This window comes from Arachis ipaensis, chromosome B2, assembly GCF_059453495.1.
Source record: "Arachis ipaensis isolate K30076 ecotype BB chromosome B2, ASM5945349v1, whole genome shotgun sequence".
NCBI classification, from domain to species: domain Eukaryota; kingdom Viridiplantae; phylum Streptophyta; class Magnoliopsida; order Fabales; family Fabaceae; genus Arachis; species Arachis ipaensis.
Genome location: NC_142437.1, coordinates 124,189,124 through 124,203,805, shown reverse-complemented (window position 1 = coordinate 124,203,805; position 14,682 = coordinate 124,189,124). Strand labels below are relative to the sequence as shown.

Sequence of the window (14,682 nt, the reverse complement as noted above, 5' to 3'; positions counted from 1 at the left end):
TGGAGCTCAGATCCGCGACGGATTGGTTCTTAACTTGTCGGGTTGGGGGATACCGTTTGGGTAAACAAAAAAAAAATCTGTTGTGAATTGAAATTTTATTTAAGGGTTTGTCATTGACCAATAAACCATAATTAGGATTTTTTTATTATTATTTGCCACGGTATCTTTCAATAATGCAGGCCAAAAACTAATTTACTACGAATATCATTTCCATTTAAGAGTTTATTGTTGGATAATATGTTGCTATACGTACAAGATAGAATTTGAACCACAACATTTAGTTAAACGGACGAGTGACAAATTGGTTAGTTCCATTTAGGGTTTTATTACTATTGGAAGGTTATCAGGTGTACCGAAAATACTGGTGTTCCAGTTGTTTTAACCGTTGATCTGAATTATAAAAAATATATATAATATATATTAATTAAGATCAACGGTTAAAACAATTGGAACACCAGTATTCCCAGGTACACCTGATAACTTTCCATTACTATTATGTTCCATTTAGGTTTTTATTATTATTATGGTTGTTATGACTTATGAGCCCAACTCCACTAGCTATATAACAAAATGGACGGATCCAACTGGTAATAAATTTGGCAGCATAACAAAATTAGTAGACCCAATTTATATAATGTGGATCAACTGTTCCAATTTATATGTCCAGACCCAAAAAAAATTCTATATATCATCTTTTGAACAAAAAAAAAAAATTAGACATATGTCATTTTGTATGAATAATTTATTCATAAAGCTTTTAATACATATCTAAAAGAAAAAAAAGTGAATACATTAACAAATCGGTTGAAGTGACAAATACTCTTTTCTCTGAAAGTTACAATTGTAAATTCATTTTTCCAAGACAACAATCAAACCCTTTTTTCAATTAACTAATAAATAACAAAACAACTAAAAAAAATGTTGATATATTTAGATTCAATAATTCAATTCCTTTAGTCTAGTTCCGAAGTTGAGAAAGAGCATTCATGTTTTGTAACTTATTATAAACAGCATGCCAACCAGCTTGTGTAGGGTGAAAAAGGTCCCAAAAGAAAGCTGTTTTAGGGTTTTCACAAACCTTATACTTCTTCACATTGTTGTTATCAACATCTCCACAAGTAAAACCTTGACTTGTTCCTAAGCAACATGGAATTAACTCATTGTGAAGGTTGTAGGTTTTAGGGTGGTTAAGGACTGAGGTAAAAGAGTCAAAGAGGTCAATGATTAAGAAACCATCCTTGTAATTTTGGTTCAATTTGGTTATGGATTGGTTCAAGAGATTGTTGTGGATAGCAACAAGGTTGTTGAAGGTTTCATTGCATTTTTGGAATGATGATGTTGATGTGATTAGAGGGAGGCATCCAAGTGGTTGTAGGCCACCAATTGCAACTTTTTTCACTCCCAAGTTCTTGATTCGGATTAGGTCTTTGGTAGTTTGATTAATCACTGAGGCAATGAATGATGGAAAACCCTAAAAAAAAATTAAAAATAATAAGAAGTCAATAATAAGATCTATTTATCTTCAGTAACCGTCGCAAAAAAAAGATCAATTTGTCTAAAATATATCATAATAAGTAAAAACTTGATAAATAAATATATATTAAAAAATTATTGAAAAATTGTTTAACAGAAAGGATTTCGAACAAAATTTCAAACAAAATATAAATTAACAACAAAAATTTTTAAAATAATTTTTTTTTTCAAATTTTGTTCAAACTAAAATATCTATCTTTAATTTGTTGGAAAGTTATCTTAATTTCATTCCAAAATTCGTCTGATTTCTAGTAGTGTTTAGAACACTAATCAAGTCTTAAAAGAGTTTAAATTTCTAATATCTAATATCTATCAATTAATATATATTATATATAAGTAAAAGTGGTTGAATACTTGAATCTTATATCAATCATCTAAAAACAACTAGTTTATTTTGTGGTAGGCCATAATTGAATATATATCACTATATATAAATTTTTTTTTGTTTGCTTGATTACGAATTATATTCAATGAACAAAAATTTGTTGAAAAAATTTATTAATTAGAACGATGTTACATTCTTCATATTTTTTAGTATTTTATATATGTTTGGATAGTAGCAAGTGTATGTCATCATATCTAGGGATGACTATGGAAATCTATTATATTATACTTTATTATTTTTTAGCCTTAGATATTCAAGTATGGTACTTGTTTGATAGCAGTGGGTAAGCTATAAACTCTAACAAATTTGGGACCATATATAATACTAGTACTTTTTAATAACCAAACTCTGTTTTTTTCTATAACCATATATGGTTTAATTATTTATAAATTTAATCACTTAATTAAGCTAATTGAATTATTATAGATCAGAGTTTTTATTTATTCAATATTTAATTTGATTGTCAAAAATCTAGGTTTATTATAAGAGTCAAGAGATAACAATTTTTTGGTGAGGTATATATAAAGACCAAATTTAAATTACAGATTTACCCCTATTATTATATAAACAACTAAACATATACACTTTCCACACAAATTAAAAAAAATCTAGTTAATTTAATTAATTACCTGGATAGAGCCATTTATGGTAAGGTAATAATTATAGTCATTTCCAGCAACAGAGACATATGCAATGGAGTTGCTGAGATCAGAGGCAGTGTACACATTTTCTTTGATGAGTTTTTCAAAGAAATCAATTTGGATGGTCATATTTGGATTTTTAGATGTTGTGTTGAAGACACCTGTGCCACCATAAGCAAAATTCATTCCATATTTCAAATTATTTGGCATCATTTTTCTCAAGTTGTATGGCACTGGTGATTTCAACCCTAAATACTTGGCTGCATATACATAAAAAAAATGAATTAATTAAAATTATTGATAATCGGTAAAAGGCTAGGATAGGATAAAATAATTATTATTAGAGACATAATTATTTATATATTTTTTATTAGTTTATATTTTTTTGAAAAAATAATTTTAAGATATGCTATCAAAATTTTTATGATAGAAAGGTCTAAATTTCGATTCTCCTTGACTTCAAAAATAAAATTTAGCATAAAAAAAAGTGGTTTCATAATAATATTTTTTTTTGGAAAAACAAGGACCAAATTTTAATAAGAAAAATAAAAAATATTATTTAAGCTCATTAAAAAAATTTAATAGAGCTGACATTATATAATGGCAATGCTTTTCTTTTATAATATTTCAGAAATTAAAGGTAATGTAAGTGATGATAAGAGTTTTAATTTCTTGAAATAAAAGGGGAAAAAAAAAGCGCCACTATATAAATACATGCATGATGCATAGAGTTAGCGTATTTTGAGTGCAATATACGAAATAAACGACTAATAAATAAATATATAATAAATAAATAAATAAATAAATAATAGTAGTAATATAAAGAGAGAAGTATGGTGTCAAAAGCCTGATCAATAGTTGAAACATTATTTAATTTGATTTATGTAGAAGTGGTCAGAATATGGTGTATAATTAATTTTAATTTATGACATCTATGTAATTTTGAGTTAGAATAATTTTATTTGTGTGATTTATTCTTAAAAATATTTTTGTTAATATCATAAACAAATAAATAGGTAGGTTACTTTTTAATTTGTGAATAAAATAAAATTAAAAGTCAAAAGAATTTTTATTCATTTCTCTTCGTATTTGCTTGTTAATGTACATATACAAGTGTACTTAATCTGTACAAATAATATTATTCTACAATTTTTGAAAACATTATTACATGAATATTTAATTCTTTTAATTTTCCTTTTTTTGAAAATGATAATTTAGAATTTTATTAGCAAAAGAGAACTACACAAAAATCATGCTACAGATGCATAAAATCTTATAGACAACATCACAAGAAAGAAAAAGTAACAAGCCAGCACAGAAATATACCAATATTATTATCACCAACCCCACCATTTTAATAATTCATAAACTTTAATTATTAGTAATGAGAACTAATATACAAAGCAGTTAAACCAACGCATCTAAATTCCAAAAAACATCACTTTCCTTGATTAAGTAAGCAAAGTAATTAAGGATATAATATAAAGTTAGTTTATACTTTTTGTATTAGTAAGAGAAATTGTGCTTCAAATAATTTAATAAAATAATTATTTGAGTGATTTATTTTGTATCATAATATATTAAATTAACACATAATTTAAGTGATGCAATGTAAATCTACATATGAGTCAGTTTAATATATAAAACGAGACTAAATTTTTATAGTAGTCCCTCAAATTCATAACTTTTATTAATTTAAGATTAAATTTTAAATTAAATTAATAAAAATTTGAATTTGAAAACTACTTAGATCACGAAATAAATTAAAATCAAATATTTGATAAATTTATCTCTCTTTTCAATTATTATGAGTTCAACTTATTAAAATTGAGTTAAAATAGATCTACTTTAATTTCAAAACATTAATTTATAAGGTAAGCGATTTTTTATATTTATAAATTATTTAAAAAAATTTATTCTTGAACGACAAAAAAACTTGTAATATACCATTTTCATATCTAAAAATAAACATAAATATTTATAAAATAGATAGCACATCAACATTAAATCGAATAGATTCTCCTAAAAAAATATATATTACGAGACAATCGTAGTTCTTCAAACAAAATCAAAGTGAAGAAATAATAATATATATATTTCAAATTTCTAATCACTCTAAACCATTTTTGATAACTTAATTAATTAGTCAAATTTGTAATAGTAAGTATGGTACTTACCAATGTAATCGGAGAAAACTCTGCCGTCGGAAAATCTTCCGGCGGGTTTACCGGGAAAGGTGATGCCATAAGGCTGTTTCCATGAACCCGGTTGATCTTTTCTTGTGTTTCCAGCATCAACATATGAATCTCCGAAAACAAACAACTTTGTTGGACCATAATGTCGCACCCTTGCCTCAGCTTGCAACCCCATATGTCCTATCATAATTAATCAATAATACTTAATAATTAAAACTCTATTATTAATTTTATCTGTTGATCAGTTCTTCATGAACTAGTCAAGCATAATAAATACATGAAATGGTGAAGGTGGAAACTCAGGTGCAGTCGACTTCACGTGAAGTTTATAACTGAGAGCCATTAGATGAAAATTTAGTCAAATCAGTCAAATCATCTAACGGCTCTCACCTATCAACTTCACGTGAAGTCGACTGCACCTGAGTTTTTACTAACGGTGAAACCAAGTCATATATATATATATATATATATATAATCTGCTTATCAATAAAAAATAATGAAGTCTTTTTTTTAAAATTAATTTAGACACAAAAAAAGTAACACTGGTTTCTAGATAATAATAATAATAATAATAATAATAATAATAATAATAATAATAATAATAATAATGTACCAGACACTTTTTTTTACTAACTAATTGTGTATTTAAATTATTTTTTAATTAATAAAACAAAAAATGCATATTTAGTTGTCAAGAAAATATTAATATCAAAACAGTATTTATTATAAAGGATATAAATATAGCAGAATTGATAATAATATATGTAAATAGTTTCCATAAAAAAATAATAATCGTACCTGAGAGAAATATAACTGTGAGGAAGAAGAAAAAGAGTTGCTTGGGTAACTCCATGGTGAGTGAATTGAAAATGAACAAGCTAAGAGTAGGGTTGGTTCCAATGCTACTTTTTAATTAATGAAGTTAGAATTATATTTAGAAGGAATGATGATTATATATATGTTTGTTGAGAGAGAAAGGAGGAATGAGCTTATAGTGGCTTGATGAATTGAAGCATAGAGACATGGGTTTTTATAGTGACGAGAATGAAAATGTTATAACATATATTAATGATGACAACGCCAATTCAATATTTTAAATAAGAATAATGTGTTTAAATTTGTCGTTGAGCTATATGCTTTAAAGTTTAAACACGGAAGGAAAATAAAAGGGAAGAATAGTCTAAAAGCATGGCCTGGTCCATTATGACCACCAATTAGAAAAAAATTAATAAAAAATAAAAAATATTATTTATATATCGAGTAAAATTAGTTACTAAAATTAGCTATCATGTATTTGTATGTATATAAATACATGTATAATTTAATTTATTTTTAATATATATTTTATACAGTTAAATTTAATAATTGATTTTATAAAAAATTGTAAGGTCTCACATCGGATGGGGAGGAGAACGAAGTATGCTTTATAAAGGTGTGGATACCGCTCCCTAACATGATGCGTTTTGACGAGTGAGTGAGTGTGGGGGGCTTCGATTATCATCCTTATCGTCAAAGACAAAATCGTGAAGTCTTGTGTGTCAAAATGGACAATATCATACTAGCAGGTGGTCTAAGTTGTTACACAAATTCATAAAAATTTATAAGCATGTCTTCAGTTCTATTAGTTGTTGATAGGTAAAAATTATTTTAAAAGGAAAAAAATGTATTTTTTAATTAAAGATTATGCATAGAAGATCAGGATGGATAAGTTGATAATCCTTTTGAAAAATAATAAACAAATGCAATCATATATATATTTTTTTAATTATGAAAGTTTTAAATAAAAAAAATATTTTCTTAAGCTTAAAGAAAGTGTGACTTGTGTATTTTCTCTAAAAAAAATTAATATTTAATTAAAACATTTCTACTAAAAAATAATAATATATAAATAATTTTTTTAAATATACTAATATATTAATATTTTAGTAATTTTTAATTATTAATTTTAATTATATATATTGTATATATTTTTTATAATTAAAATTAATGACTAAAAATTATTAAAATATTAATATACCAGTACCCTTAAAATTTAAAAGTTTTTCATATAGATAGAACGAGAAAGGCAAGGATATAAAGTACACTTTGTAAATCGTTGAATTGAAAAGGAATGTAATATTTTATGCTCATTAATTAACTATCTCCAATGCCATGTAAGCAAGGCAACTGAAGATTTAAAATGTTGATAAATAAATGGATAAAGCTAAGCTATACTATGCGGAACATGTGCTTCAAATTAAAATTAGGGCTGCGTTTTGTGGTCATCAATGGCATACCCTATATAGAACAAGTCATCATTTTAATGTTCATGGATTTTAGATTGGTGATTATTATATGATAAACGCGTAACTAATATATAATCATTTATATTTTTTATTAATTTAATTTTTTTAAATAAATAATTTAATAACATAATATCAAAGAATTAATTATTTAAATATTTAAAATTTAATTTTTATTGATTATAAAAAAATTGATATAATACAAATAAATAAAATAACAATAGAAAAAAAATCTATACAAAATTTATGTAATTATAAAAATATAATAAGTTGGGCTATACTACACATCCAAGTATTTTTTAATCCAAGTTTTATCTAAGTAGGTCCAACACCAATAAAAACCACTCTCATTAAAAGAGCATCATTACACGCGCTTTATCTTCTTCTCCTCTCCCGCGCTTCTTCTAAATACACGCATATGTCACATCTTCTTTTTCTTTCAAATTCACGTATACCTCCTCCTCCTGCTTCTTTTTCTTCTTTGCACACGCAGATTCTTCTTCTGCTTCTCTTCTTTCTCTTCTTCTTCTTCTCCTTCTCTTTCGTTATCGTCATCACCAACAACACCAATATTTTGCTAATAGATTATTTTTTCAATCGAATTGAATTAATGGAAGCAGGTGTTCTGAATCTGAATTAAATTGATAATCTCTAAATTGTAGACAGAGGTGTTTCGAATTTGATTTTATATAATGGATTATGTTTCGTTCATTCAATACTATACAATTGTTTCACCATGGGTATGTATTCGGTTCATTATCCAGAAAGCTGTTTGAATTTGATTTTATATAATGGATTATGTTTCGTTTATTCAGTACTATATAATTGTTTCACCAAGAGTACGTGTTCGGTTCATTATGCAGAAAGCTATTTGAATTTGATTGTTCATTTAGTACTATACAATTGTTTCACCATGAGTACGTGTTCGGTTCATTATAAAGAAAGCTATTTGAATTTGACTTTATATAATGGATTATGTTTCGTTCATTCAGTACTATACAATTGTTTCACCATGAGTACGTGTTCGGTTTATTATGCAGAAAGCTGTTTGAATTTGATTTTATATAATGGATTATATTTCGTTCATTCAATACTATACAATTGTTTCACCATGAGTATGTATTCGGTTCATTATGCAAAAAGCTGTTTGAATTTAATTTTATATAATGGATTATGTTTCGTTTATTCAGTACTATATAATTGTTTCACCAAGAGTATGTGTTCAGTTCATTATGCAGAAAGTTGTTTGAATTTGATTTTATATAATGGATTATGTTTTATTCATTCAGTACTATACAATTATTTCACCATGGGTACGTGTTCGGTTCATTATAAAGAAAGCTGTTTGAATTTGATTTTATATAATGGATTATGTTTTGTTCATTCAGTACTATACAATTATTTCACCATGAGTACGTGTTCGGTTCATTATAAAGAAAGCTGTTTGAATTTGATTTTATATAATGGATTATGTTTCGTTCATTCAGTACTATACAATTGTTTCACCATGAGTACGTGTTCGGTTTATTATGCAGAAAGTTGTTTGAATTTGATTTTATATAATGGATTATGTTTTGTTCATTCAATACTATACAATTGTTTCACCATGAGTACGTGTTCGGTTCATTATAAAGAAATCTGTTTGAATTTGATTTTATATAATGGATTATGTTTCGTTCGTTCAGTACTATACAATTGTTTCACCATGAGTATGTGTTTGGTTTATTATGTAGAAAGCTGTTTGAATTTGATTTTATATAATGGATTATGTTTCGTTCATTCAATACTACACAATTGTTTCACCATGAGTATGTGTTCGGTTCATTATGCAGAAAGCTATTCGGATTTGAATTTATATATGGATAATGTTCCATTCATTTATTACTATATAATTATTTCACTATAATAACATGTTCGGTTCATTTCTATTCTACACAATTCAAAACTCTTCCTCCTCACCTTCTACCGCTTCTTCACCAGGGAGAGAAGGAAGAAAAGACAAAAAATACAACAGCAACAACAACAAAAGAATGACGATAAGGAGAAAACACGTGAAGAAGAAGAAACACGAAAAAGAAGGAGGAGAATGAGGAGGAGGAGGAGGAGGAACGCGAAGAAGAATGCGAAGAAGAAGAAAAAGAAGAAGGCGCTCCGTGCGTAAACAAACATGAGAAGAAGAAGAAGAAGCGCGGGAGAAGAAGAAGAAGAAGAAGTGCGAGGGAGAAGAGAAGAAGAAGAAGAGAAAGAAGCGTGAGGAAAGAAGAAAGCCAAAAAAACGCGTGACCTAAAATTGCTTGGATAAACTTGGATGCCAAAATTGCTTGGATGCGGAGAATATCTCTAACAGATTATATAATGTAAGACAACTTATAATATATGAATTGGCCTTTTAAAATAATTTCAGAAACATTTTATTTATTTATTTTGGGTATCCCCAGTTATGCTTGTTAGTTGACTTTTACAGGATTATATTATATATTGAATTTATATTAAATAAGCGCTTTTTATTAAGTTATACAACTAAATAAGGGCTGCGCTATCCAAAGAGGTATTTGTTACAAGTTTGAATTAGGAAATAATATTATAATATATATGAGAAATGAAGTTAATTAGTTATTTTCGTGTTACTCTGGTTAATTCCCAAATACTTCATTGTCGCATCCCATGAGTTGTTATTTGCTATTTTTTAAGGTCAACATATTTGGTTCTGGATTTTATCTTGTTTTTTTGTTCTGGTCGGGTATTTTTTTATATATATACGCCATGATTGTTATCTGTGGCATATCTCTTATTGAGAATCTCTTTTAGAAGGAAATATTGTCATTTCTCTTTTGTGTAGTTTTTAACCAAATTAAATAAAGGTTTAATTACTCTGTTGGTCTATATAGTTTCGCAAAATTTTTAATTAGGTTCTTATACTTTTTTTTCTAATTGGGTTTCTGCACCAATTTTTTTTTTCAATTAGGTCTCTATTAGTAGTAATTGACTTCATTATATAGGGACTCAACTAAAAAAAAATTAGTGCATAGACTCAAATAAAAGAGAAAAAAAATGTAGGGACTCAATTGAAAAAAGAAATTAGTGCAGGGACCCAATTAATAAAAGGAGAAAAAGTATAGGGACCTAATTTAAAATTTCACGAAACTATAGGGACCAATAGAATAATTAAATCTTAAATAAATGAATTGGTCGATTCAAACCCCACACTAATAATAACACAACAAAATAAATAAACAAGTTTTCTGACCTACTTTCATTCTCAAATTCCAACTAACTTATAAAAAAAAGAAAGAAAACTAAAGTACTTGTCCTGAATATTTGTTTTTCTACCAATAGATGGTGTATATATAATTCTTAATCATTTTAAAAGTAAATTTTGCCGGCTTATTCTAATAAACATTAATCACATACTAAACTAATAATAAGCATTGTCAATAACCCAAATTCGGTTAGTTTAAGTTCGCAAATTATACGAGTTGACCCGTTTAATTTGTAAATTTACAAGGAACTTGATTGTGTCATTGCATTGTTAGAAAAAAAAAAAATATTTACCTATCATAACACCACACCAATTCTAGCATATGAGGGCAGTTTATTTGTGACGGTTTTTAATAACTACCTAACTAATTAAATCCCGTTTGGCAGCGGTTGTTGTGACGGAAAATAACAAATGTTGCCAAATTTATTTTATATAGCAGCAGTTTTATATTAACTGTCGCTAAATTTCTCTAAAATCGCCGCAATTTGTTAGACCGATTGTAGTGTAAGCACTAGTATTTAACAAAAGTAAATCACCAAATTGCAATGGAATAATATAACTATTTTATTTGTTGACTAAAGAGATGAAAGAAAAAAAAAAGAAAAATAATTATAACTAATTGTGGCTTCACATGATGATACGATTGGATAAAAATATAAATTTAATGGAGTACATTCAAAAAGAAGACCGTGAAGAAAAATATTTTTTTTTGGTAATTTGAAGAAAAATATTTTATTATATGCTTAATATTAATAATTAGTTATATGTGATATGATTCCAATAATAATAGCATGCACAAGTCCAAGCACTTTCAAACAAGATGAGCAGTACAAAAAAAAATTCATCATTAATGAAAATCCAAAAACTAGGTTCACATTTTGTTCCAGCCCAGTCTTACAAGGCATCTTTCTTTTTCTAATTAATTTAATGTATGTCAAAATTAGTTATATTATATTCCTAGCTACGCCAACGTTATTATGCTTCTCTCCTAATTTAAATATCCTCATTATTAATTTCCAAAAAAAATTAAGATATACTGAAAGAACAACCTTGTTTTCTCCAAAAAAAAAAAACTATATATTAATAAGATATTATATTTAGAGTTTAATTTCAATACACGGATAATATAAAATATTTTATACAATTGTGTAATTATAATTGTTCTCTTAAATGACTATTTACGCGTATGATCAATATAAAAGATAGTTATTTTTGTTAATGTAACATTATATAATTAAATGTACATATAAAACAGTATTATACTGACAATGCATCAAAATTAAATTCATTATATCGATCGATTTACTGAAATGAAATGATTAGTATGTGTAGCCAAGTAATATTTGTAGTCATTTCCAGCAACGGAGAGAAAGCCAAAGAGTTGGTGAGATCTGAGGCATTGTAAACTTTGTCATTGATGAGTTGTTTCAAAGAAATCAATTTCTGTTGTCATGTTTGGTGTGGTTTTTCGGTATCAAAGTTTATTCCATATTCCACATTATTTTGCATCATTTTTTTCAAGCTGTAGGGCACTGCTGATTTTACTCCCAAATACTTAGTTGCATATGCATCCCATGAAAGTTTTATAATTAATTAAATTATTGTTACATATATAACATATGATGAGGAAATTAATTATTTACTAGCAAGTAGATATAAATATCGCGTAAGAAAACGTGTTAGATATTCATAGACTGACCTCTTTGTATCATATGTTAAGTTTTTGTGATAAATAGTTTCACGGTAAATAAAAAATTTGTATATATTAGTTTGTTGTTTAATGAGAAATTATAACCCAATATTCATATATATACTGATCCGTCTCTTTAAATTGGCCTCTATCTAAAATTCCGGAATTAGAATCAGCAAATCAAATCAACTGAGATAACTTTCTCGTAAGTCTCTTCAACTAAAACTATCATAATTCCAGCAGCCGAGATAATAGCAAACGAGACTTTATCAAACCTAATACGAATAACCGCCTAAAAGCTAACACTATATATACGAGTGACCAACTTAGTCACAGGTACGATATGCATTCAGTCTTACTCTGAATTAATTCATATTCTTACTTACTTGAGCGTTAAAATTTCTTTGCAGGTGTCCAACGCCGCTTTCTCAGCAAGCAGACAATGTTTTATCCTCCCACTCCAAAAAAAGCCACTTTAAATTCTGGCAAGATGAGCTATACCTCGAAACATCCAGATTCACACACGAACATATACTAATTGATGTTTATTGTTTATAGGCACAACTATTTTTCCAGTGAAAACTTGGGGGCATCGAAATTTTCTATGTATTAAAAAAATATATACTGCAAGTAACCGTGTGTATATGGGGATAGGAATTAATTTATCAGAAATCATGAAAAATATGCAAAATAATATTGACTAGTAACAAGTGTGCACACTATTTATATAATAAGATGAAATAAAAATTAAAATAAAAATAAATATTCTTTTCGATTCATGATTATTAGTTTAAAGGACAAAATAATATATTTTATAATTTAAAATTTATAATTAATTTTTAATTATTTAAGTAATTGGTCTAAACGATCTTTATTATTAGTTAATGTGATGCCTCACACATTAATAGATTTTCGTTTACAGAAACAAACTGCTTAGACGACTGATAATAAAGACGGCTTACATAAGAGTAGAGTTGATAAGTACTTAATTAATTGATGATTAAGCATTAATACACTCGTCAAACAAATCTTTTTTTTTTCTCCCTCTTTCTTTTCCTTTGTTTCTTTTTATATTTACATTACAATATTACATGTAGATAAAAATTAATTATTAAATTAATTACTAATATAAAATACATAATAAAATATAAAATATATAATAAAAATAAACTAATAATACATCATATATTTATAAATAAATATATAATGACTAATTTAATGAGTATTTTTTTTTTATGTATTATACACCCTTCACACTAACTTAGTTTGTGATATGATCAAGTGAGGGTTAACTATATTTTTTAATACTAAAAATACAAAATTTATAATAATAATAAAAAAAGAAGAGATTGAGAATTCTATATATCATTATTTGTCTCATATTGAATCTTTTTTTTTTTGACGAAATATAACACAAATCGAATTTTAAATCGGTAGGTTATAAAAATTCTGATATCATACATAAAATTATTTATACTAAAAATTTAAACTGAGAAATAAATAGAAGCATATAAATAATTATATTTGTAAGAATATTTGGTACAAGATTGGAAAAAAATAATGTGTAATTTTACTTTCCTTCCGTTGTGTATCAATATATTAAAAATACTAAGCATATTTAATATAAATGTATTTAAAGCTTCACATGATGACATGATACTATATTAAGTATAGTATGTTTATGCTAATGTTAATTAGGGCTTCAATATTAGTAAGATTTAGGCTGTCGAAACTTGAAAGAGAGTTCTAGACTACTAATTAAGTACAATAAATTTTTTTGATAGTGATGTAATCATCAATATAGAATAAAGTAAAGTAGTCACAATCGCTTGCTCATTAAAAATCATGAATGGAATTATATTAAGGCTATTGACAAAGCAAGTTCTACTTAAAAAAAAAAAGGTTGCATTACACAACCAAACTTAAGAGGCTAATTTTTTTTTATATTGATTAAATATATGTGTAATATATTGTTATTGGAAGATTAGGTATTTTTTTTTATATAGTATTTTTTTTTTATATTATTCAAATCGGATGGTCTGATTTATTTGAAGAGAAAAATAAAACACAAATCGGATGGTCCAATTTGTTTGAAGAAAAAAATAAAGTACAAATCGGAGGATCCGATTTGTATTTTTTATTTTTAAAAATAAAAATCGAACGGTCTGATTTCAACATTAAAAAATTTTTTATTTTCGAAAACATAAATCGAACAGTCTAATTAGTTTTGTTTTCTTTTTTTTTTTAAAATCAAAATGGACCCTCCGATTAGCTTTTTATTTTTTATTTTTTTTCTAAATTCAAAATGGACCCTCCGAATTCTATTAAAACACTATTGACACCATATCCAAAAAAAACATTCCTCTTCTCCATAATGTTGCATTACCCACCCTCTCTTCCATATCAAAAATAAAAAGCGAACTTAAGAACATACCGAAAAACACAATAAAAACAAGAATCTCAACCTTATTCTTTTTTTTTTTAATTAATATTGGACTGCCGATGTTTTGATTTTTTGCAAAATAGCTGAATTTCATTACTCAGAATTATGAAATTCATCTTTTATATTTTTTAATATGTTTTGTTGGACCTTAGTTCTCTTTATTATGTTGGATCCTCCATTTTACAGAAATACCTTACCCATCACCAAAAGTTTTTGTTGTGTCTCGGCCCAACATTCTAACAAATAAAAAGGGT

General features: G+C 26.4%; 1 protein-coding gene across 1 annotated transcript; it reads right to left on the bottom strand.

Moving 5' to 3' along the window:
* Window positions 1-769: 769 nt before the first annotated feature.
* LOC107626402 (GDSL esterase/lipase At5g03610) lies at window positions 770-5,755 on the bottom strand. Its single transcript, XM_016329274.3, has 4 exons — window positions 5,553-5,755; window positions 4,737-4,934; window positions 2,548-2,819; window positions 770-1,471 (listed from the first exon to the last, which is right to left on the bottom strand). Exons 1-4 carry the CDS (start codon window positions 5,605-5,607, stop codon window positions 959-961), a joined length of 1,038 nt encoding a protein of 345 aa, XP_016184760.1. The 5' UTR covers window positions 5,608-5,755; the 3' UTR covers window positions 770-958.
* Window positions 5,756-14,682: the final 8,927 nt, after the last annotated feature.

Excerpts from the sequence above, each read along its gene's own strand:
- LOC107626402 (XM_016329274.3), bottom strand. The coding sequence starts at position 5,607 with ATGGAGTTACCCAAGCAACTCTTTTTCTTCTTCCTCACAGTTATATTT. Across the intron at positions 2,820-4,736 it reads AGTTTTCTCCGATTACATTG|CCAAGTATTTAGGGTTGAAA; the intron begins GTAAGTACCATA and ends ATGTATATGCAG. Across the intron at positions 1,472-2,547 it reads CCATAAATGGCTCTATCCAG|GGTTTTCCATCATTCATTGC; the intron begins GTAATTAATTAA and ends ATTTTTTTTTAG.